Raw genomic sequence first — 23,579 nt, forward strand, 5'->3', positions numbered from 1 at the left:
TTCTCTGTGTAGCCCTGGCTGTCCTGGAACTTACTTTGTAGACCAGGCTGGCCTCAAACCCACAGAGATACTCCTGCCTCTGCCTCCTGAGTGCTAGGATGCAAGGCATATATCACCACATCTGGCAACAAATTTTCTTTTTTCATATTCCTCACCATTACCAAAACATCCAGACATCCCATGTCAGACTTACATGAAGGCTGTTTTCTTCTGAGTCTCCATCATATTCTGGCTCAGCCTTCCTGACAGAACTCTGAAGCACCTGTGACTGGATCAGAAGTCCACCTCCCCCACCCCGGCCCCGTGACTGACTTGTAGAAGCAACAACTGGTTTTGAAGTTGGCAGTATGCTTTTGTCTGGGCTTGCATGTGTGCACATGCATGTGTCACTGGAATGGAACCCGGGGCCTCATGCAAACTAGAAAAGAGCCCTATTACTGAGCTACATCCGAAGCTCCAGCTTGCAGGAAGTGGCCATGCCTTGTAAACTCATCTTCCATACAGTGTCAATGAAAGAAGAGGAAGATGGCCACCTTGGAGTTTCAAATGAGAAACAACAGCATGAGGAAGGTGAAAGTCCCCAGAAAGTCACGACTTAAGCAACCCTGATGGTCACTAAGCAGCCGTCACAATAAAATGAACCATCTGTGCATCTTCATTTGCACCAAGGGAGTGGTATTGGTTACTCTGTCCACTTTTAGGGTCAGTGTGACAGTGAGATGAAATCAACCGAGCAGTGCCTGGGAAAGAGTAAGCCGTGTTCTCAGACTTCAGCCCATATCAGAACCACTAGGCCTTGTTTAAAATGTAGGATTGGTGTTGGGCAGAGTGCAGGGAATCTTATGGATGAAAGGGGAGATAGAAAGACCTAGAGGGGACAGGAGCTCCACAGAGCCAAAAAAACCTGGGCTTAGGGGTCCTGCAGAGACTAATACTCCAACCAAGGACCATTCATGGAGATAACCTAGGTCCTTTACTGCTCAGTTTCCAAGTGGTTTCCCTAGTAAGGAGAGCAGGGCTTGTCATTGACATGAACTGAGTGGCTGGCTCTTTGATCACCTCTCTCTGGGGGTTGCAGCCTTGCCAGGACACAGGGGAAGATGATGCAGCCAGTCCTGATGAGACCTGATCGGCTAGGGACAAATAGAAGGGGAGAAGGACCTCCCCTACCAGTGGACTAGGGGAGGCACACAGGGGGAGAAGAGGGAGAGAGGGTGGAACTTGGAGGAGATGAGGGAGTCGGCTACAGCTGGGATACAAAGTGAATAAACTGTAATAAATAACTGTAGGCTTGGGACACACGTAGAGGTGTCTAGTTCACATGCCTTAGTTCTAGCATTCAGGAGGCAGAGGCAGGTGGATCTCTGAGTTTGTTCTGCAGAGTGAATTCTAGTTCAGCCAGGGTTACATGGAGAAACCCTGTATTCAAACAAACAAAGAAATGAGGTAGTGTAGTACTCGTTTTTTAAACTCTGATTTATTTGGGGTTCCATAAAGCCTCTTTCTTCCAACCCCCAACCCTAGGTAGGAGAGAAAGAAGGTTAGAAGGGAAAGAGGACATAGTCCTCTTCTTCTGTCTGGACAGGGTGGTCGGTTCTTTTGGAGGCAATACCAATCTCAGTCGTTAGGCTATCCAGCTGTCCAGATAGCCAGTAGTCTCCTCCAAGCTACCTCAAGGTCTCCCGCTGGGCTCTTGTGTTTATACCCCTCAGAGACCAGAATTCAACTAACTCCAGCTGGCAAAGACAACCCACAAGGCAGTAACCAGCCAACCAGCGGTGAGCAAACTAAAGGACTAACTTAACCCATACTTGGACTTAAAACAAAAACATGTTTACATAACATAACTGAGGTTTTTTTTTTTTTAGATTTATTTATTTATTACTTATGCAATGTGTGTTAGCATGTACACCTGCACGTTTAGATGGTTGTGAGCCACCATGTGGTTGCTGGGAACTGAACTCAGGACCTTTGGGAAGAGCAATCAGTGCTCTTATCCTCTGAGCCATCTCTCCAGCCCCATAACTGAGTTTTTAAAGAAACTAGAACTTCCATTACAAGGTAGCAACTGTTACATAATTTTTATTTTTTATATTAATTACAGTTTATTCATTTTACATTCCAGCTGTAGCCTCCTCCCTCATTTCCTTCCAATTCCATCCTCCCATGCCCCTCTCCAAGTCCACTGATAGGAGAGGTCATCCTCCTCTTCCATCTGACCCTAGCCTATCAGGTCTCATCAGGACTGGCTGCATTGTCTTCCTCTGTGGCCTGGTAAGGCTGTTCCCCCCTCAGGGGGAGGTAATCAAAGAGCCAGCCCCAGAGTTCATGTCAGAGACAGTCCCTGTTCTGCTTACTAGGAAATCCACTTGAATAATGAACTGTCATGGGCTACATCTGAACAGGGGTTCTAGGTTATATCCATGCATGGTCCTTGGTTGGAGTATCAGTCTCAGAAAAGACCCCTGTACCCATATTTTTTCGTTCTATTTGCTCTCATTGTGGAGCTCCTGTCCCTTCCAGGTCTTTCTATCTCCCCCTTCTTTCATAAGATTTCCTGCACTCTGCCCAAAGTTTGGTTATGAGCCTCAGCATCTGCTTTGATACACTGCTGGGTAGAGTCGTTCAGAGGCCCTCTTACAATGAGAAGTTTAATGAGAGTATATGCATGCATACCAAGCTTACCTCTGCACCTGGCTATCGGAACTCCTTAAATGTTTTCTAGTCTGAAAACTAAATGCTACTTCTGAAGTGTCCTTTGCAGGGAGGTGATGGAGTACAGTTATGTTGCCCTGGCTGACTGTGAGCTCCTAGGCTGAAGCTGTCATCCCTCCAGCCCTAAGACATCACATTAGCAAGCTATCATGAGAAGAAAAGATAATACAACTTGGCTTCTGGGTAGAACCCAAGTTGAAATTGGGAATGGCAAATAGGAAACCCAAAATGTATAATAGCACCACCCAGTTATATATGTCCAAATTATTAGTGTGGGAAAGAGTCGTTCTAATGCACTGAAAAAGGGCAATGGAACACATATACAGTGATGGAACCACTGTTGGCAACTCTAGGGAAACTGGAGAATGGCGGTGATACCCAGAGTGGAATGCCCGTTCCTGCCATGCCTGTCTGATGATGGGGATCTGCTAGTGAAAAAGAAGTGGCTGACTGGCTCAGTTTTGCTTTGTCTTGTTAAGTAGAGAAGTAAAAATTTTTGATATTTTTCAATGGACTCCACGAAAGTTCCAGGCAGATGATAGACAAGGTGGGCAGTGAGCGCCTGGGGAAGGGAGCCAATTGCCCAGGCTTTACAGGAAGTTGGTGTTGCTATTTCTCAAGAACTTGCTGGTTATGAAATTCTCTTGTGGATTTCCTGGGAATTAGATATGCTTTCATTTTTACCCTCACAGTACAAACATAGAAACCCAAACTAGAAAGCAGATCCAAGCCCTCAGCACGTCTGTCAGTGCAGGCCTGTGTTGCAGAGGCAGGATCCCCTAACCTTTGATTGGGTTTGTCTGGAGGTTTCAGATCAGCAAGCATTGCTTTTACCTCACCCTGTCCTTCCCATCAATGTAAACTTGGATGGATTGCCTGACCTCTCTGAGCTACCCTGCCCTGCCCTATTACATGTGAAGGACTAAAATCCTTTGAGAACTGAAAATGCTCTATAGATGTTACTTATCCTCCCTCTTCTAGGACTGTGGTCACTCAGTGAAGGTCTAGAGACCTGTGGGCTGGAGAGATGGCTCAGCCTAGCCAGGCTCTAGCCAAAACCCAGGAGTCCGGAGTCATGCTTATTCACTGAGCACATGGCGAGGCTTGTGTTGTGCCAGAACCTGGTACCTGGCACACACACCCCTCACCCCCAACCCCACCTCACAGAGTTTGATATGGCAATGGACAGGCATGGACACAGAACCCTGTCTGTGTGTGATGGGCTTAGGGACATGTCGAGGAAGCTCTTCCTGGAAGGGAATGAGTGTTTCATTACAGTTGGGTGAGAGAAGAGAGAAAACACAGGGCAGATGCCAGCAGGGGAGGCTGTAGAAGCAGCTGAGAGCAGAGGTCCATGCCAACTGAGGGATGTGGTCAGGGTAGGACATGGTTAAAGCAGCCTGTCTGGTGGGGTAATTAAAATGACAGTCTCAGGTCCTGGTTTGGTGTCCCTGCCAGGCTTTTTGGTGGGATTACAGAACTGGGGTGCTCAGGGGTGGGTAGGGGAGTGTGAGGGGTTTGTGCTAAGGAATTCAAAGAAGGTGAAGCAATTTATAAATGGCAGAAAACACATGCTCCCTTGTTTCTGCTTCTTGTTGAACTACTCCAAAGGTGAAGCGGATAAGCATGCAGGAGGCTCCTCCGGTGTCCTAGTTGTGGTTTTTGTTGCTGTGATGAAACACCGAGACCAAAAAGCAAGTTGGAGAGGAAAAGGTTTATTTGACCTGCACTGAAGGAAGCCAGGATGGGAACTCGCCCAGGGCAGGATCCTGGAGGCAGGAGCTGAGGCAGAGGCCATGGAGAGGTGCTGCTCAGCCTGCTTTCTTTTAGAACCCAGACCACCAGCCCAGGGATGGCACCGCCCACAATGGGCTGGAACCACCCCCATTGATCACTAATTAAGAAAATGCCCTACAGGCTTGCCTAGAGGATGATAATATGGAGGCATTTTCTTTGTTGTTGTTTGATTGGTTGGTTGTTTTGATTTGGTTTGTGTTTTTTGTTTTGTTTTGCTTTGCTTTTGTTTTTGAGACGGGGTTTATCTGTGTAACCTTGGCTGTCCCGGAAATCAGTCTATACAGCAGGCTGGCCTTGAATTCAGAGACTCACCTGCCTCTGCCTCAGGAGTGCTAGGATTAAAGGCTACCATGCCTGATTATGGAGGCATTTTCTTTCTTGAGATTCCTTCCTCTCAAATAACTTAAGCTTGTGTCAAGTTGACATACAACTAGCCAGACATTCTCTGAGTGTTCTAGGTATTTCCAAAGTCTAGAAAGTGAACTGGAGAGGGGAGGATCAGAGACCAGAGAGAAGGTCTGCCGGGTGAGGCGGGGTGTGGGGGTCAGGGTTGGGGGGACAGCTAGGCTTAGCAAAGATTCATTGGCCGGTCTCCAAACAGCCGTGATAGTATACACCTGTAGTTGTGTCTACTTAGGAGGCTGAGGCTGGAGGATCACAAGTTTAAGACTAATACGCCTACACTGTGAAATCCCGTTTCAAAATTTAAATTTTTCTTTAAAAAAGAGAAAGGAGAGCTACCCCAGCGGTGGAGTGTTTGTCCAGCATGGTCTAAAGACATCAAGCTGCAACCTTTCCCTGCGTGGGGTCCTCCTCACCAACAGAGGGCATAGTGCAGCAAACACAGGTCCCTGTGCTTCCGATCATTTGTCCAAGCTTTCGTCCAGGCAGAAGATGGGGCGATTCATTCATTCACCACCAACCACAAGGATGGTTGCTTGGGGCAGTGATCCCTGAAAGCTGCTCTCCAACCTGTCCCAAATGCAAGCACCTTGGAATCTCATCTGGTTCTGGGCAATTGTTTGAAAAGTGCGGAATGTGCAGGAGATTAGCACCATCTTTGTTTTATCCCACCTGTAATTGCCGGCCCCGGGGACCCTGCAGTTGCCTTGGGCATGCGTGATTGTTGAATTCTCTCCCAGCTGCTCCTTGGACCTGTCAGAGCAGCTCTCTTTCCTGGGACAGAGAGGGAATGTATATCCCACGGGGTGACTTCACCTCCAGATTCTGAGTATTTTGGACTTTTTGAAGCAGCCTGAAGGAATCACACTACCTGAGTAGCCAGCCTAGCCAACCATTCCCTACAATGGTGATCAATCCTTTAAAGGCACCTCCTGAAAGCCAGATTTATGGGGGTCAGATAGATTCCACCTGGGAGGGGCTTCTGCTTCAGCTCAGAACATAAGGAGATGGCTGTTGTGTTTCCAGGGGGGAGGCGCTCACATGACGCTGAGAAATCCTCTTATTAGTCCCCCCACCCATCCACCCACCAAATCCTTTGTAAGGAGAGTGGGAAGAGAAAGCCTGCAGCCTCCTGCCTGCATTCCTAGACACCGACTCACTGCAGCCCGCAGCCACTGGAGCAGCAGAGCTGTGTGAAATGTCAAAAGGAGTTATGCTCAGGGGCTCCCTGGCCCTGGCCTCTGTGCCTTGCATTTTCTTCCATCTACACTCCGCTCATCAGATGGAAATCAAAGGATGCAATTAGATGCTAGTTCCAGATTTAAATAGGGCCCCCCCTCTCACCTGATCAAATTACAGGGGAGTTTAGTAATCTGGGCTCTGTGGCTGGAAGAAAAAGAGCTTCCAGCCAGCTGGCCTGTGGCAGTCCTCAGTGCCCCGTGTGTTACCTCCCTTCCACTCCATCTCACTCCCCTGTGGCTCTATGCGGCCCCCAGCCAAGATCCTGATTTCTTCAAGGCTGGTTCAAGAGATTCGATCTCAACCTGAGACCCAAGGAAAACAGAGAGGCCACCAGCACCCCCTAGGAATGAAAAATGTTGAAGCTGGAGGCTGTTTAGAGACCTAGCCCAAAGCCCAGACAGGCAGGGGCTTTCTAAAGGCCACATAGCGAGCCCAGAAGTTGAACAGTAGTCTTAATGATATTAACAGCTAACATTTATCAACTCTTAATGTGTTCCAGACTCAGTGCCAAGGGCTTAAGAGCAGTGCATTGTTGCAGTCAAACCCAGACAGTCTGGCTGTGGGCCCAGGCTGCACTCCCCAGTACAGCATGGTAGAGCACAGCCTATACTGTCTAGCTTAGGTTCAAATCCTGGCTTCTCTTCCTGATTGTTCAGTGAGATGAGCGGGTAAGCCATTTAATCTCTGTGTGCCTCAGTTCCTTCCTCTGTAAAGAAGGGGGATGGGAGGGGGCTACAGCACTACCAAACCGTGGGGGCTAACACCGTGTTACAGGCAATTGAGGTGCAGGCTGTGCCCACCCAGCACTTACCCCTCTCTTGCTTCCGGAGCGGAAGTGTTGTCTACAGTAATAGATAGGTGTCCCTAGATTCAGGATCCAGTACAGATGCCAAAACCATTTTATTTTTTATTTTATAGACAGGGAGGCCACTTTCCTGCCTGCCTGGCCTGAAACTCTCTAGATTGACCATTCTGGCTTCAAACTCACAGAGATCCGAAAGTCTCTGCTAGGACGCCACACCCAGCACTCAAAGACATTTTTTTTTAACTGTGTTTCTGTACTGCCTTTGATTTTCACATTTGTAAATGGTTGAGGGAATAAACAAACAAAAAAGCCAAAGACTATTTCATGACACATGAAGTGTCTACAAATAAAATTTTATTTAGACATTGCTGAGGATGCTGTGGTGCTGAATAATTGAGTAGGTGTGACGGGGTCTGTGTGACCTACAGAACCTAAAAATTCGTCCTCTAACCCTTTACAGAAAGTACTCTGGCCCCTGCAATAGAAACAGTCTTTTGTTGTTGTTTTGTTTTGCTTTGGAGACAGGGTTTCTCTGTGTAGCCTTGGCTCTCCTGGACTCCCTTTTAGACAAGGCTGGCCTTGAACTCACAGAGATCCACCTGCCTCTGCCTCCTTGAGTACTGGGACCAAAGGAGTGTACCACGCACCCAGCTGAAGCATTCTCACTGAGGTTGAAATCCATCCTCATTGTTGACAAGATGTTTTTTTTCAAGCTGTCACAACCCCCTCAGGACCTTGGTTCTGTCATTTGTCCAGTGGGTATAACATGTATGCTGTACAAAGGCAATTTAAAAAAAGATAGAGAATATATGGTAAGCACTTAACATGGGGCCCGGGACATACTACATACTACAAGAGCTCAGTAAATGCTCATTGTCAGGATACAGATCTTTCACACTCATGGTTCCTGTACCCAACTGAAGAAATGAGAAAACATCCCCTTGTAACCCAGGGATGTCTTCTGTTTGTGGTCACACTTTACAGTGACAAGTAGAAGCTGCTGGGTAACTTACGGCTTTTCCTAGTGGGAGGTGTGTATACCTGGTGGCAAGAGCCAGTGCCACAGCCCCTTGTCCATCAAGGTCTGGGTGAGTCTCCTCCGTCCGATGTAGCCCTGTAGACTGGGGGAGAGAGAGCTCGTCCAGGCTCTGGTTTGGTCAGCCCACGGCTGGGGCTCTTCAGGTATGCTCCCATCCTAGAGTCCTAGGTCTGTCTCTCCCCTAGGCATCTCAGATCCTGTCTCTTCCGCCTGCCTGCTTTCCAGTTTGAGAGCATGCTTCCCACTGGACACAGTCCTACCTTCCTTCCTGTTGCTGTGCTAAACACCATGTCCAAAAGCAGCTTGGGAAGGAAAGGGTTTATTCCAGGTCACACTTTCAGGTAAGAATCTGTCTCTGAGAGAATTCAAACCATGCAGGAAGGCTACTTACTAATTGCTCTTGCTCATTTTCTGCTACTTTTTTCTTTTTTTCTTTTTTTAAGACAGGGTCTCGCTGGAGGTGGCAGTGGTGCATGCCTTTAAACCTAGCGCTCAGGAGACAGATGCCTCTGCCTGTGTCCAGGCCAGTCAGGGCTACAGACTGATCTCCAACTCAGAGATTTGCCTGCCATGATCTCCCAACTACTGTGGTTAAAAGTGTGGGCATATATAGCCCAGACTCACCTGCTGGGCCCTCCCACGTCAATCATCAGTCACAACACTTGCTCACAGACAGGGCCACAGACCAACCTGATTGAGGTAATTCTTCAGCTGAGGTTTCCCTTTCTCAGGTGGCGCTAAGTTGTGTCAAGTTGACAGGAAAATCCAACTAGTTCAGACACAGTGGAAGAAACACCACTGCTTACTGAGATCAGTGGGTAGCTATGGGAATGAGTGAAAGAAGCTGGGTAGCCCAGCCTTTGGCCATCAGTGAGTCACCTAATCTCTTGGCACTTCACTTTTCCTAGAATTTAAAATGGGGAGAATTCCATCTCAGAGGAATCAGTTTGCATATAATGAGAGTCACACAGGGATGCATACTTTGGGCCCAGTTTCCTTGTCTGAAGCACAGCCCTGGCCCAGAGTGGAAGTGGCCAGTCTCTTGAGGCTGTCCCCAGACTAGGTAGAAAGAGTTAACGGATGGGTGCCCCTGGTGAGCTCAGAGCTGAGGATGTTTCTAAGGAGCGGGCCTCCCCAGCTGGAAGGTACCCCCTCCTGTGGGTGTAGCTCTGCCGAAGCTGGCATCCTGTGCCTTTCACCCCCTCGGCAGAGTCGGCGCCCCGTATGCAGCTCTTCAGGCTGGTGACATTTGGATTCAGACGTGTTGGCCCTCCTGCGCTGTGCGGTGGACGCTCGGCCAGCTCCAGTTATTGTCTGCGGCGCTTGCCTGCAGCCTCGCTCCCGCCCCGGCTCCACCCCTTGCTGCGAGGTCTGTTTCCTAACAGCTGCTCCAACCACACACCTCGATTCCGCCCGAGCTCCTCCTCTTCCTCCCTCCCTCCTTCAGGGTGGGTGGGACTGAAGGACGGGACTAACTTGACAGCAGCATCTCATTTTTAGCTAGTCACCGGCCCCTTCCCCAGAATGCCAGTGTCTCTATAGCCTCTGCGGAGAGGTGCTTCTCCCGGAGCCCAGAGGGGCCACGGAGCTCCCGAGAACTGGGGAGGAGGCGCACCAGCCATGTGCCCCTGCGGGAATCTGCCAGGCAGCCAGGGGCCTGGAGTCCTCTCCCTCCTGCTGCTCCGAAGGCAGAGGTGAGCACCGGGCGGCCGGCTCCAACCAAAGGTGCCGGGAAGCCCGCCTGTCATGGTGGCCGCCTGCAGCCAGCCTGAGGCGCTCCCAGACGGGTTTGCAGCTGAGCCTGTTTATCTGGTGTGGGAAGAAGATGGGGAGTTACTTATCTGTCCCGGCTTACTTCACCTCCAGAGACCCTTATAGGTGAGTTGGCCTCCGAGTCCTCTTCTCCATCCCTTCTCCTGGTCCTGAGAGGAAGGCCGAAGTCTTCCTTGTTCTCTGACCTCACTTATTCCTGGTTTTTCCAGAAGGGCTTATACCAGAGCAGAGGTGGCCTAGAAAAGGGTACTTGATGTCCTGAAAACCGGGAGGTGAAGGAAGTTCCTAGGGAGGCCGGGCTCCCCTTCCTAACAAGACACATCTTGGTGTTACTGTTTCTGGGAAAAAGCACAAATGAGGTGCCATTCTGTAACCCTCACATGTCTTACCTAGAGGCCCTGCTGCCTGCCCAGGAATTTGTCCCAACAAGCAGGATGGGCAGGTTTTGCCAAACTGAAAGCTGGCAAGGCCTGGGTGTGGGTAGCCCGGGAGACAGTAGGCACTGTGTACGTGTTCTCTTAATGACAAGCACGTTTGCCTCAGCCTTGAAGGGTTTCTCAGGCCCCGGATCTGGGCATCTGTAGGGATTCTCTGTGAGGCCTTTCATGGGGAGGCGTGGAAACTTCTGGTCTGTCTGTCTTTGCTCTGTGCCCCACCCCACCTTCAAGAGAAACTCCCCAGGGGGTTTCTGACCCTCTGGGTCCCTTCTCAAAGGAGCCATTCCTGCCTGGGGTGGGGCTTGTTTTTATTCTTTGAGAGAAATCTTTGTCGGAGGGCTGCCTCCCCGTCACCAGTAGTCTACTTAAATATTTTTCCTCCAACCCAACTTGGTGGCCAGACCCCACTACTAGAATAATAATCTGTGGCTCTCCCTGGCCAGAAGAGCAGCTACCAGGAAATCTCAGTGAATGGTTGGGCCCTTGTAGAGTGGTGGGAAGGGGGGGGGGGGGCTTGGATATTGACAACAGCAGCCATCCTGCTGGGCACTTCATTCTTTCGTCTATCTCCACTGCACTGATAAAGCTACCATCCAACCAAGGCTACATGCGCTGTCCCCTTACAACTCCTGGCTTGTATTGGCTTTGGAGTTTCTTGTCCTCCCTGTCCACTTCTCCCTCATATACCTGTTCTCAGGTTTGCCAGGTTTATTGAAGACTGCCCCCCCCCCCCCCGTGAATTGTGGAAGGACATTGATCTTGCGTTTAGGAGGTAGATTTTACCATGTGGGATCCAAATGCCGAGCGGAATGCCAAGTGTTGTGGTAGCCACTGTTCAGGTCCCTGTTCTTCTAAATCTTGGGAAAGCATCTTGGGGGAAGGGCTGTTCCTTTATCGACCAGGAACAGTGTGCCCCTTTTATTCTTTGTGGTCATGACGTTTCTCCGGAGCTGAAGCTCCAGCAGGTAATGAACTTTTGAGAGCCAGGTCCCCAGGGCCTCCCAGGTCCAACAGTCCTTTGTCTTGTTCTGGGCCAGCCTCTCTGGGAAACCTGATGACCTCACCTCCATTCCCCAGTCTCTGTTTGCCCAGCTGGAATCAAAAGGGCACTGACTTGGAGTAGACCCTCTGCCCTCTACTGAATGAGAGGCCGCATTCCCGAAGCTCCTGCTGGAAGGATCGCCAGCACACTGAGCTCTGTGCCCCAGGGGAGGGACTGCCTGGACTCTGCTTTCCAGGCTTCCAGGCTAAATCACTACCTGGTCATAAAGCTGCCTCCCATCAGCCCCTTCCTTCATCATGTGCTCCTCTGGGACCAAGTGTCTGCCCCTTCCCAAGGCCTGTTTGTTCCTATGCAGAACGCAGGGATTAAACTTACTGGACTCTGTCAAACAAGTTAAGCCCTTGACCCTTGGGCCTCTGGCGAAGTAAAGTTCTAGGGCTGTGGTTGCAGGAAAGGTGACGCAACCAGATTCCATGAGACATGATCAGGCGTGACCATGTGATGGGGAAATAGGGAGACGGGAATGAAGGATGTCATTTCTGTACCTTGCGCACCCCTCTGCCCAGCAAGCCTCACTCTAGCAGGGAGCACCTCACCTTCCCCGCCAGCCACCGGCGTGAGAGGCACGGTATAATCTCAGGTACTCCCAAATAAGGTGTACAGAAGAGCTAAATCCGGGAGTGATGGTCTTTTTGTCTAGTGCTGGTGAAGCTAGAGTGTCAACCACTTTTCGGCAGGAACTCCTGTCACTGAATTATGTTCCCCAGCCAAGAGAGTGAGGTGTGCTGTCTTTAAAGGAATTCCCTTTTATACAGTTTCCCTCAGTGTGCAACATGGGTTTTAATGAGCTTGCTTTATGCATTATTTCTTAAAACAGCGCACCTTTGCATTATAGAGCAACCTATGTTTAAAAAGAAAACTATTCAAGTTAGCAGTAACCTTTGGCGGCCTCCTTCTGCCTTCTGAGACCCTCTACCTGAAAATGAAGGGCTTGGCTCAGGTGCGTGGTTCCCAGCTGTAACCTGTTTGGCTGCTCTAAGGCAAGCGAACGGTGTACTTTCTCCCTTCCAGGCAGAGGAAACACCCCCCCCCCCCCCCCCCCCGTGAGCTGCACAGGTTACATGAACTGCCAGCCCTGGCTTTGACTGGAGCTAGAGCAGTGTACTCTTTATTGCTGAGCAGAAACTTGTTATGGGCGTATTTTTGTAAAACCAGCATAGCAACATATTCCTCACAGAATTACAGTGTTTGGCAGACTCTGTCAATCCATAGGGTCTGCAGGAAGATGTAACAGAGGGGTGGATGGTGGTGGATCTGAATCTCTAGGCCCCTGTCATAGCTGCCCTTGTGGGCCCTGGGGGACAGTTGGCTTCCCTGCTTCGTGGAACCCTCAGGTGATGTAGAGACTAACAGTAGCCACCACAGCTGCTTCTCAGAGAAGTTTAAGGAGGGCCTCCAACCCAGCCTTCCCCAGGACGTGGGAGGGCTTGCCCTTTACCATGCATAAGTCCACTCTTCCATTCCCTTACTCTGTGGGGTTGAGAGGTTGCGTGTAAACACTGGTCTAAGGAATTTGGATGTGTGTGAAGATGCCTCATTTGGTTTCTCTCAGCACTTCCTCTTGCCTGTTGTTTCTTACGGGTCGTAATGCACAGTAAAGGTCCTGATTGCTAAGGGTCTAGAGAAAGTTCATTTTAGGACTTTCTTTTTCTCCTGAGAAGCCCACTTAGTTCTAGGTAAGAAGCAGACTCATATTCCCTGGGCACAGGAAGGAAGAGGGTCCGGTTCCACTTGCCCTCGCTGTTCCCAACTTGGAGAAGGAAGGAAACGAAAACTTCCTGGGCACCTGCTGCCGCGGCATCACTTGGGGCATTGCACCTCATGTAATTTTCATAGCTCCACAGGAGCCATTAAGTAACTGGCTTCCGTGAAAGGTGGCAGTGACTGGGAAGTTCTCTGCATGTTCTCTCAGATTGAGGGCTGAGCAAAATGACCTCGTTCTCATTGCCTTTCTGTCTGCCCGGGCCACATGCAGTGTGTTCGCATAGGCTGTCAATAGCTGCAGGTGTGGCTGTCCTTGGCTTCTGTTTGTGGCCTCCTGTGTGCCTCTCTGAGGTTTTAGCTCTATGTACTCACGGGTCCTCAGGAGACAAAGGTCCATACCTGAGCCCAGGTTTTGACCCCACCGCTACTGCCTCCTAGCTGGGTGCTTTGGGGTCCATAGTCAGAGCAGGCTGTGACTTTATCTTGGAGCTTTCGAAAATGGAAAGCTGGGGGGGGGGGGGGGAAATGCTACTGAAAATCTGAGACGGGATAGTTTTGAACCGTAGCTTATTTCTACAGTGTATTTTGGATTCTTTAACGGCCCCTATGACTGGAGAACAGAACCCAGGGTGGATGAATGCAGACTTAATGGTACCAATTACATTAACTATTTGAGCTAAAGGAGAAGCACCATGAAGGGTTAACACTCACACATGAGCTGTCATGGTTCCGGTCTCCTCATTTTTGGAGACAAGAATCCTGAAGCCAGGCAGCCAAGACGTGCTGTGCCACTGAGGTATGCTGCAACAGACACGGCTTCCTAGCCAAGCACACAAAGGTTCAGGCCACTTGCATATTAGACAACTATCAGCTAGCGCTTTCAATTCCCCAGTGGCCTGAGAGTCCTGGTGTGTTCCTCGGCAAAAACAGAGCCTAAGGGACCCACAGCGGGTGCTGTCGGCCGCTCCCCGTGCTGTGCTTTGGGGGGCACCTGTGGCAGGTGTGGGCGTTCCGCGACCGAGGACGTGCGCACTGGTGATGCGTCTCTCCAGCCAGGTGTTCTTCCCGGCAGGCTGGCGCGGCTGTCTCCTGCATGCCTGCACTTGTTTCCCTGCCTGGTTCCCTTGCCTGGTGAGAGCTCGGAGCAAACAAAAGCAGGGTACTGGCAGGAGAAAGGAGGGTGTGTTCTGGTCCTCCCATGGCCTGAGGTGGCGCACATACCATTGTGAGGGTGTAACAGAGCCCAGGCCTGCATTTGGATACAGAGATGCCTGCCCCAGCTCCTCGCTACAGCAGATTGGAGACAGGCAGGTCCCGATGACATGCCCGTCAGGAATCTTTGTGCTCTCGCCTTGGCTTATGGTTCTCGACACTCGTGCCCCGCTTTCAGCTTTGAAAACATTCGCTGAAGGCCAACTCTGCCCAACCCTAGGTTTGGATGCTGAGTGTACCAAGAAGAAATAGGACCCTGTCTCTACTTTTAAGAACTTCACAGTCTGATAGAAGAGAAGGAAGCATTAAGTCAGGTGGGAGGCAGGGAGGAGGCCCTGGAGTCCAGTGCTGGCTCCCTGATAGATGCCTCACAGTCACCCAGAACCATGTAACCAGCACAGCCACCCTAAGTCCTTGTGACCATGTGACCAGTTCACAAATGAGAAATGAAGGGGCTAGCCAAACGATGGGGTGTGTGGCAAATGGTAGCTCTGAGATCGGAACCTTCCAAACTGAGGAAATCCAGGGTCTAGCCAACATTTCATAAGCAAAGAACCTGCACCCACAGAAGGAAAATGGTTTATCCAGGAGCTTGAACTTCGCTGGCTCCTAAATCAGACCTCATCACACTTTCTAGGCTCTTCATATCCGTGTCATCTCCATCTATTCTCTGTACCACACCCAGCTCCCAAGAGCCTGGCATGGCATAAGATGTCTATAGCATCCATGAATCAAGCAGAGGAGCCACAGGCCAGGAACAGCACCTGTGGGCAGCTGGGCACTCCGTGCTCCAGGTCTTGCTCCTCTGGCCCTCCTAGCTCAGCGCCTTTCCGTCTGCTTCAGTTCACCCCCAACTGCTGCTTATGCACTGCGCTCAGGAACAGCAGCGCCAGGTCGCCTCTCAGCTTGTGTGGTTAGGTTTGGGTTAGATCTTCCCTTCTAGAAGCTGACACAGGGCACCTTCTATCTGTCTCACGTATCTGCCTTGCCTAGCAAGTTATTCTGCTGTCCTTGCGTTATGAAATGGTTTTGCATACATGCATTAACTTATTTGGTCCTCATTCTAGCTGAGTATTTTTTGTTTTTTCTTATTAATTTATTTACACATGTTTTTTTTTTTTTTTTTTTTTTAGACAGGGTTTCTCTGTGTAGCCCTGGTTGCCTGCCTTAGAATTCACTCTGGAGATCAGGCTGGCCTCGAACTCAGAGATATATGTCTGCCTCTGCCTCCCAAGTGCTGGGATTAAAGGCATGCATTGCCAGCCACTGCCTGGTATTTTTTAAGACAGCCAGCCAGTCTCTCTCTCTCTCTCTCTCTCTCTCTCTCTCTCTCTCTCTCTCGCCTTAGTTGTCCTGGACTACTTTTTTTTTTTTTTGATTAATAATTGCATCATTTCCTTTCTTTCTTCTAACTCTTCCCATGCGCCACCCTCTTCTCAAATTCATGGCTTCTTTTTCTTTAGTTGTTACATTTTTTTTCCTTAAATATAAAAATACAACCTGCTCAGTCTGTGTAATGTTACTTGTTATGTATAGGTTTTCAGAGCCGGCCATTTGGTATTGGATAGCCAGCTGGGGAAGACTATTTCTCCCGCTTCCAGCATTCCTTGGTTGCATATAGCTGTTTGTCTAGGGTTGAAACCTTGTGAGCTTTCCTCCTTCCATATTGGTGTGGTTCTTGTTTAGGCAGCCATGTTGGTGAGAGTTCATGGGTGTGGCTTCGCCGACACTTCTAGGAAACACAATTTCACATCCAACTTTCCATTCCTCTAGATCCTCCAATCTTTCTGTCCCCTCTGGCATGGTGATCCCTGAGCCTTAGGTGCAGGAGTTGTAGATGCCATTATCTAGGACTGGGCTCCAAAACACTGTATTTTGATCAGTTGTGTAATGGCCTCTGTCCTGGAGGAGGACCCTGACGTTGGCTGTGTAGAGTGGGATGCTGTTAACTGTTTCTGGCTAAACAAGCGTCTGAGAAAGAGAAGGCCAGGCATGATGGTGAATGCCTGAGCTTTCAAAGTTCCTGGCCAGCCAGGGCCATAGTAAGACCCGCCTCAAAAAAGCCCCTAAGAGACCTTGTCTGAGTTGGGGATAGTGGGAAGTTGAGGCTAGAGGATTGTTGTGAGCTAGGGATTAGCCTGGGTTACAGAGTGGACCTTGATCTCAAAACTAACTAACAAACAAACAAGAAACAATAACAAGGCCAGGCATGGTGGAACACACCATTAATTCCAGCCTTCAGGAGGCAGAGGCAGAAGGATCTCTGAGTTGGAAGCCAGCCTGGTCAACATCATGAGTTCCAGGACAGCCAGGAGTACATAGAAAGACTATCTCAATAAAAATAAAGATAAACAAAAGTTGTCCGAAGCTACCTGACTCGTGCAGTGACTGTGCAATGACATGAGCGATCACCTTTCATTGCAGTGGGCGCTCATGGTGTCCCTGCTGTACTCGGCCTTCTCTATGAGCCGACTTTACGTTTGTACAGATTGCCTCATTAATTTTCACAAGAGTCTGTTTCTAGATGAGGGACTGATCAGAGAAGTAAAGTCTATTACCCAGGCATAACTAGTAAGTGGTAGGGCTAGGAGCCCTCCTGAGGGGCCGCCCTGAGTGACATCTGAGAAGCAAGAATGTAGTCAGTGTCCAGGAGACAAAGCCTTTGCCTCTTACAGGAGGTAGTCTGTTACCACAGTTGTAGATGCCTAGAAGCCATGCTGCCCGAGAGACTTAGGCAGAATGATCTTTTGAGCTCAGAACCAGGCTGGGAAACATAGTAAGACCCACCTCAATTTTAAAAAAAGTCTTAATTAAAAGGAAGGAGCTGCATTGGCTGGGTGGTCAGGGGCTGCCTCTTAGCTACATGTGCTGGGAGGCTTAGGAAGGAGATAAGGACATGGAGGCTACCTGTGCAGACATACGTTGAGAACACATCTGAACTGAGAAGCAGAACTATCCAACCTGGTGACAGTTTGTTGTTGTTTTGGTTCTGTTTGTTTTTTTGAGACAGGGTTTCTCTGTGTAGCCATGGCTCTCCTCCTGAGTGCTGCACCAACACTCCTGGTGAAATTTGTTAACTTTTCTTACCTTTAAGAGTAACAGTTGGGGGCTGGAGAAATGGCTCAGAGGTTAAGAGCACTGGCTACTCTTCCAGAGGTCCTGAGTTCAACTCCCAGCAACCACATGGTGGCTCACAACCATCTATATTGAGATCTAGTACCCTCTGCTGCCCTGCAGGCCCACACGCATGCAGAATATTGTATTAAAAAAAAAAATTAACAGTTGTAGCCGGGCATGATGGTGCATACCTTTAATGCCAGCACTCAAGAGGCAGAGGCAGGAGGATCTCTGTGAATTAGAGGCCAGCCTGGTCTACAGAGTGATTCTAGGACAGCCAGGGCTATACAGAGAGAAACTCTGTCTCGAAAAACCAAAAATGAAAATGAAAATAATAATAATAATAATAATAATAATAATAATAATAATAATAATAATAATAAATGTGTGTGGCATGCATGTACATAATGCCAGCACTCAGGAGGTGGGGGCAAACGGACCAGAGGTTTAAGGTCACCTTCAGTTTTGTAGCGGAGTTTGAAGCTGGCTTGGTCTCCAACCAGTCTCAAATAACAGAACACCTCTGCATCAGCCCACCCCCATGTTCACCTTTTAGAAGAGTTAAAGCTAATCACCTCTTCTGGCCGTTCTTATTCAACCCACTGTCTTAAGTCAGAGTTCTATTACTGCGAAGAGACACCACAACCAAGGAAATTCTTAGAAAGCATTTAATTGGGGCTTGCTTACAGTTTCATGGTGGGGAACATGGTGGCATGGAGCTGGAGCTGAGAGTTACATCCTGATCCATAGGCAGAGAGACCTCAAAGCCCACCCACCCCCAGTGACACACCTCCTCCAATTAGGACACACCTCCTAATCCTTCTAATCCTCTCAAACAGCTCCACTCCCTGGTTCTAAGCTTTCAAATATATGAGCCTATAGGGGCTATTGTGGTATATTAATATTTACTGTTGACTTATCCTTTAGTTAATCAGCAGTTAATTCTAATCCAGCTGTATAACCAAATCACCACACAGAGACTGGGGTTTGTTTAATTAACCTAGAGCACTGTGCTGGGCAATAGTTACTCCATCCTAAACCTCCAAGCCCACATAGTTTCCTACCATTCAGATTTCACCCATTATACTTGCTTTTAGTTATACCTTAGGTCCAATTCATCTCTCCAAGTGGTTCTGAGACCTCCTGCCGATTCTCTGCTCCTACTTTCCTGCTTCCTTCCTTTCCCCTCCGGACCAGGATGTCCTACCCTAATCTCACCATTGCACAGCACTGGCTGATTGGTCCTTTTATTGACAACACAGAGAACAAAATGGTGGCATGTTTACACAAATTTAAGACAGGTGATGCTTAGACTAAGCATCACAATGCAATATCAGGATTGAAACCAGATAGTGGGGTAGAGAAATCAGCATTTGAATGAACAAGGATACATTCCACAAGAATATTTTACCAACAAGGGGCCATTCTTTTTTTTTTTTTTTTTAATCTGTGTTGTTAGCCCTGACACATTTTTTTTCATAATGTTCACTATTTTATTTATTTTTATTTAATGTGCATTGATGTTTTACGTGTGTGTGTGTGTGTGTGTGTGTGTGTGTGTGTGTGTGTGTGTCAGATGCCCTGGCAGACAGTTGTGAGCTGCCCTGTGGGTGCTGGGAATTGAACCCGGATCCTCTGGAAGAGCAGCCAGTGCTCTTAACTGCTGAGCCATCTCTCCAGTGCCCTGTAGGGCTCATTCTTACTGAAACCACCACATACCCACATGCTGAATTTGCTTGATTAACTTAAAAAAAAATTGTTTATATTTTGTTTTATTGGAGCTGGAGAGGTGGCTCAGTGGTTTAACAGGTGTTGTTTCCAGAGTACTGGAGTTCAGATCCCAGCACAGATATGATGGTTCACAATCATTCTTGACCACAGTTCTAGGGGATGCAATGGCCTCCTCTGACTTCCCTCCGCACTGTGCATGAACACGGTGTACAGACGTACCTGCATAAAAGAAAATAACTCTGAGTTTTTTTTAAGTTTTTGTGGGCTGGAGAGGTGGCTCAGCAGTTAAGAGCACTGGCTGTCTTCCAGAGGACCTGGGTTCAATTCCCAGCACCAGCGCAGGGATACTGGCACCCTCACACAGATATACATGCAGGTGAAACACATATGCACAGAAAAAATAAATCCTTAAAAAAAAAAGATTTTACTTTTTTTTTACTTTTAATTAACTTAATGTATGTCAGGTCCAAAAGAAAGCAGAGCAGAGCACACCCTGCCCTCTGGGCTCACTCAGTATCACAGCTACCTTTGATTCTTCTCGGCTCTTCTCGCCCTGTCCCCTCCCCCGAAACTCCTGCTCATGGGCTTCCCACCCTGCCATTCTCATCCCCCTATAACTCTGACATTTCAGCTTTGCATCCTCCCCTGTCTTCCTCTCTTGGCCTCCTCTCAGTCTCCTCCATCCACAGTCTCTTCGTCTTCCTCTCTTGGTCTCTCTGTCTCTCTCCTCTCATGGCCTGGTCCAGCCTGCTGGCCATATTCTGTTTACTGCTTCATCTCTCTTCCAGATGCCTCTGACTATACTCTCCCTCATAATAAAAACCTTCCCCTCACTCAGCCATCCCTAGGAGCAGTTGTGCCTCCGTTTATAGTGTTTGTCTGTGTGCAGGTGTGTGCCTTTGAGCGCACATGTAGGCCAGAGGTAGATTCCTTCCAGCCCCAGAGGTTATGAGGTTTCTTGAGTCTTCACAGCTTCTCACTGGACTCCAGGACTCAAAGCGCCTGCTCCCAGAGGCGGGCAACACAGCCCAGCTGATTTCTGGAGCCTTGTCTGCTCAGAAGCAGTTTTCCCTGGGTGGGGGTCCATTAAGCTGTAGCTTTACCCCATCCTGTCTTTGGAAGACGAAAGGATTGGCCATTTTGTCATTAAACTGGGAGTTGCAACCTGGTCCAGAGTTCTAATAGTGCTTCTGGCCTTGCAGGTGTTCAGAATGCCAGGAATCCCTCACCAACTGGTACTATGAGAAGGATGGGAAGCTCTACTGCCACAAGGACTACTGGGCCAAGTTTGGAGAGTTCTGCCATGGATGCTCCCTGCTGATGACAGGGCCCGCCATGGTGAGTGAGCCCTACGCCTCCACCCCTCCCAGTCCACAGTCCACTGATAACTCAAACATTTGGTCTTCAGCCTGTCCTTGATCATTCATTTCAAACATAGGAGTCTGCCGAGCCCTCACTAAAAGACAGGTCTAGCCTCCCTCTGCTCTGCACAGTCCAGAGGCCATCTGTGATAGCTATGGTTTCTGTCCCAGTGAGTGAGTTTATTAAGTATGTGGCCATCGGAAGTAGAGGCATGAACGGTGCAGTGGCTAGTAGGGTACAGCAGATCCACAGCAAGCACCACCGGGTCAGGCATCGTGGCTTCTTGCCGACACCGCTGGAGTGGCCTCATCAAATCAGAGGCTCACAAACATCCAGCAGAGCGGCTGGAGAACCCCAGTGAGGGGGCAGTTCCTGAGTGAGAGAGTCTAAGGTAGTGTCCCCTCAGGTGAAGTGAAAGAACAAGTAACAGAAAGGAACATCAAACCAGGTGTTTCCAGCCTCCAACACACACTGACAGGAAGTTGAGGCAGAGTTCCTGACTGGATGAGCGCCGTGGCTGGACTTCCAACCTCTATAAAAACCCTAGTGCGGGCACTTTTTTTTTTCCTGTTTTTTCAGGACTTGCTGTACAAACCAGGCTGACCTTAAACTCACAGAGATCTGCCTGCCTCTGGCTCTCAGAGTGCTGGCATTACAGACATGTGCCACCATGCCCAGCTGTAGGCACTTTTATATCACAATATAAACGATAGGAACCTCTGTCAGGCGATTTCACCTCCTGTTCTTGAGGACATGGTATTTTCTTCTTGGATGGTGTTCCCAGTCCCCTCTCCCTGTCAGAGCGAGAGGAGCAAACCCATCTCCAGGACAAGGGATCTTGGGAGACATTTTGAGACAAACATGCTTAGGTCCGAAGTGGAAGCAGCCAGCCCCCCCTCCAGAGCCAGTTTCTCCATGAGCCCAAACAGCATGACAGATTCGAAGTATAATGTCTGCAACGCCCTCCAGGACTTTACAGTATACTGTTGGGTGCAGGTGGGTGGGCAGGAGAAAACACAGTGAAACGAGAGGGAAGCCTACAGTGTAACGGGTTGAGAAGAGGATGGACCTGGGTCCTGACAGAGAATTGGGCAGTGGGAAGCAGAGTGAGCTGGCAGGGAGAGGCGATGCCACCTATGGCAACTGTATACAACGGGATTCAAGCATAGACAGACCCCACGGCCCTGTGCTGGAGGAGCACTGAGCCTCTGCCGTCGGCGTGGCTGCTTTCGGAGACGTGTCAGAAACAGCGGGGGACATCCATCTAGTCACTTCCGTGGGAGCGCCAGGGCAGGGACTGACAGATCCGGATTGGGAAAGAGTGGATTTTGGTGGTTGGGTTCAGCACATCCCTGATGGAGGTCCCTCACCCATCGGCAACTCCCGTCCACGCTAGCAAAAGTGGTAACTCGCGTCTTCCCTCCATGCTCTTCCCGCCCGCTCACAGGTGGCTGGGGAGTTTAAATACCACCCAGAGTGCTTTGCCTGCATGAGTTGCAAGGTGATCATTGAGGATGGGGACGCGTATGCCCTGGTGCAGCATGCTACGCTCTACTGGTAAGATGTGGCCCTGTGTGTTGGTAAAGTGGGGCAGGAGCAGTATGAGTTGGGTGAAGGCAGTTGGGGTGGTGTCCTAGGAGGGATGCTAGATAGAATCACTCTTCCCTCCATCCTGACCTGTCATGAGAATGACTGGACCCTGTCCTGCAGGTCTCCCAGAGGGAGAAAATGGCTGGGAAATGCCCTCTTAGGCACAGCCTCACTTTAAAAGGAGAGACCCTAGAGTTCAGCCAACTGTCTTAGTTAACAAAAGCAGTTAGCTGGGGTAGACCAGGCTGGCCTCGATATCACAGAGATCCTCCTGCCTCTGCCTCTCGGTTTAGAGTGCTGGGATTAAAGGCGTGTACCACCACACCCAGCTCCAGAACAGGTCATTACTGTGAGTTAGGCAGAGCAAGAAAACCCAGCTCACCTCACCTCCAGGCCAGGGTTCTTCCCAGTATTCTCTCTGCTGCTGTCCTAACTTCTCACCCAATTCCTAGAGCCCTCCTCCTGAACTCGTAGCAAAGAGAGCAGTGGTAAGAATGGGGTTGTTGCTTCAAGCCACGTGATACTGCGGTAGCTGGGGGGCTTCCAGGTGGGCCTGCAGGATCTCAGCTGCCTTTGTGCCCCTCTCCCCAGTGGAAAATGCCACAACGAGGTGGTGCTGGCACCCATGTTTGAAAGGCTGTCCACGGAGTCTGTCCAGGACCAGCTGCCCTACTCCGTCACGCTCATCTCCATGCCGGCCACCACCGAGTGCAGGCGTGGCTTCTCCGTCTCCGTGGACAGCACCTCTTCTAACTATGCCACCACTGTGCAAGTGAAAGAGTAAGTGTTTGGAGAGCTTTGCAGCCAGGGTTCATGGTCAGAGTCACAGTAATCCTCACAGGGCTCAGAACTCACAGCTTCGTCTGCCCTCACCTTCACCGTTTTTCTGACCTTGGCACTTCGGTTTCTTTTGCCCAAGTTGCTTCCTGCCAGGAACCTAAGGCTGCCTTCTCAGCTTTCAGATGTCATGTTTCATGTGTTCACTTCTTGAAATTATCTGATTAACGTGTATCAGCTTGATTGTCGTCTGTCCTCCCTGCCTGTGAATGGGTTCAATAAGCTTGACCCCCATGGGCTCATATTTGAAGCTTAGGAGGTGGTAGGGGTTGTTGGAGGAAGTGTGTCACTGAGGCTGGGCTTTGCGGTTTCAGAAGCATAAGCCAGGCCCAGTGTCACACTCTTCCTGCTCCCCACAGATCCTAATGTAGAACTCTCGGCTACTTCTCTAGCACCATGTCTACTTGTCTGTTGCCATGCTTCCTGCCATGACAATAATGAACTAAGCCTCTGAACCGTAAGCCAGCCCCACTTGAGTATTTTTCCTTTAGAAGAGTTGATGTGTCTCTTCACAGCAATAGAAACCCTAAGGCACCACTTCAACATAAACTGCAAAAGGTCCTCACTTTGTTTTTTTCAGTACTTTGTGCAAGGTAGTTGTTGGTTGTTGTTTTATTGGTTGCATATATGCAGAGAGGATGAAGAAAATAGGGTCCATGACCTCAGAGAGGGTAAGATCCTTCCTTGGGTCTCATCCAAAGACCAGGCTGCTGCTGCTGCTGCTGCTGCTGCTGCTGCTGCTGCTGCTGCTGC

At 49.5% G+C, this 23,579-nt stretch overlaps 1 protein-coding gene across 2 annotated transcripts in view; it reads left to right on the plus strand.

The window, feature by feature from the left end:
* The window catches only part of Limk2 (LIM domain kinase 2), a 70,077-nt gene that overhangs the window by 30,397 nt on the left and 16,101 nt on the right, over positions 1–23,579 (plus strand). The window contains exons 1-4 of one of the 2 annotated variants that reach the window (XM_055624011.1): positions 9,466–9,878; positions 20,240–20,375; positions 21,847–21,956; positions 22,581–22,769. In XM_055624011.1, coding sequence (XP_055479986.1) covers positions 9,826–9,878; positions 20,240–20,375; positions 21,847–21,956; positions 22,581–22,769 — 488 coding nt within the window. In that variant the 5' untranslated portion in view covers positions 9,466–9,825. Of the gene's footprint in view, positions 1–9,465; positions 9,879–20,239; positions 20,376–21,846; positions 21,957–22,580; positions 22,770–23,579 lie in introns of those variants that run through there. The other variant, XM_055624010.1, reaches the window with a different exon arrangement.

Source organism: Psammomys obesus, unplaced genomic scaffold, assembly GCF_907164565.1.
Source record: "Psammomys obesus unplaced genomic scaffold, mPsaObe1.curated_primary_1811, whole genome shotgun sequence".
Classification (NCBI taxonomy): domain Eukaryota; kingdom Metazoa; phylum Chordata; class Mammalia; order Rodentia; family Muridae; genus Psammomys; species Psammomys obesus.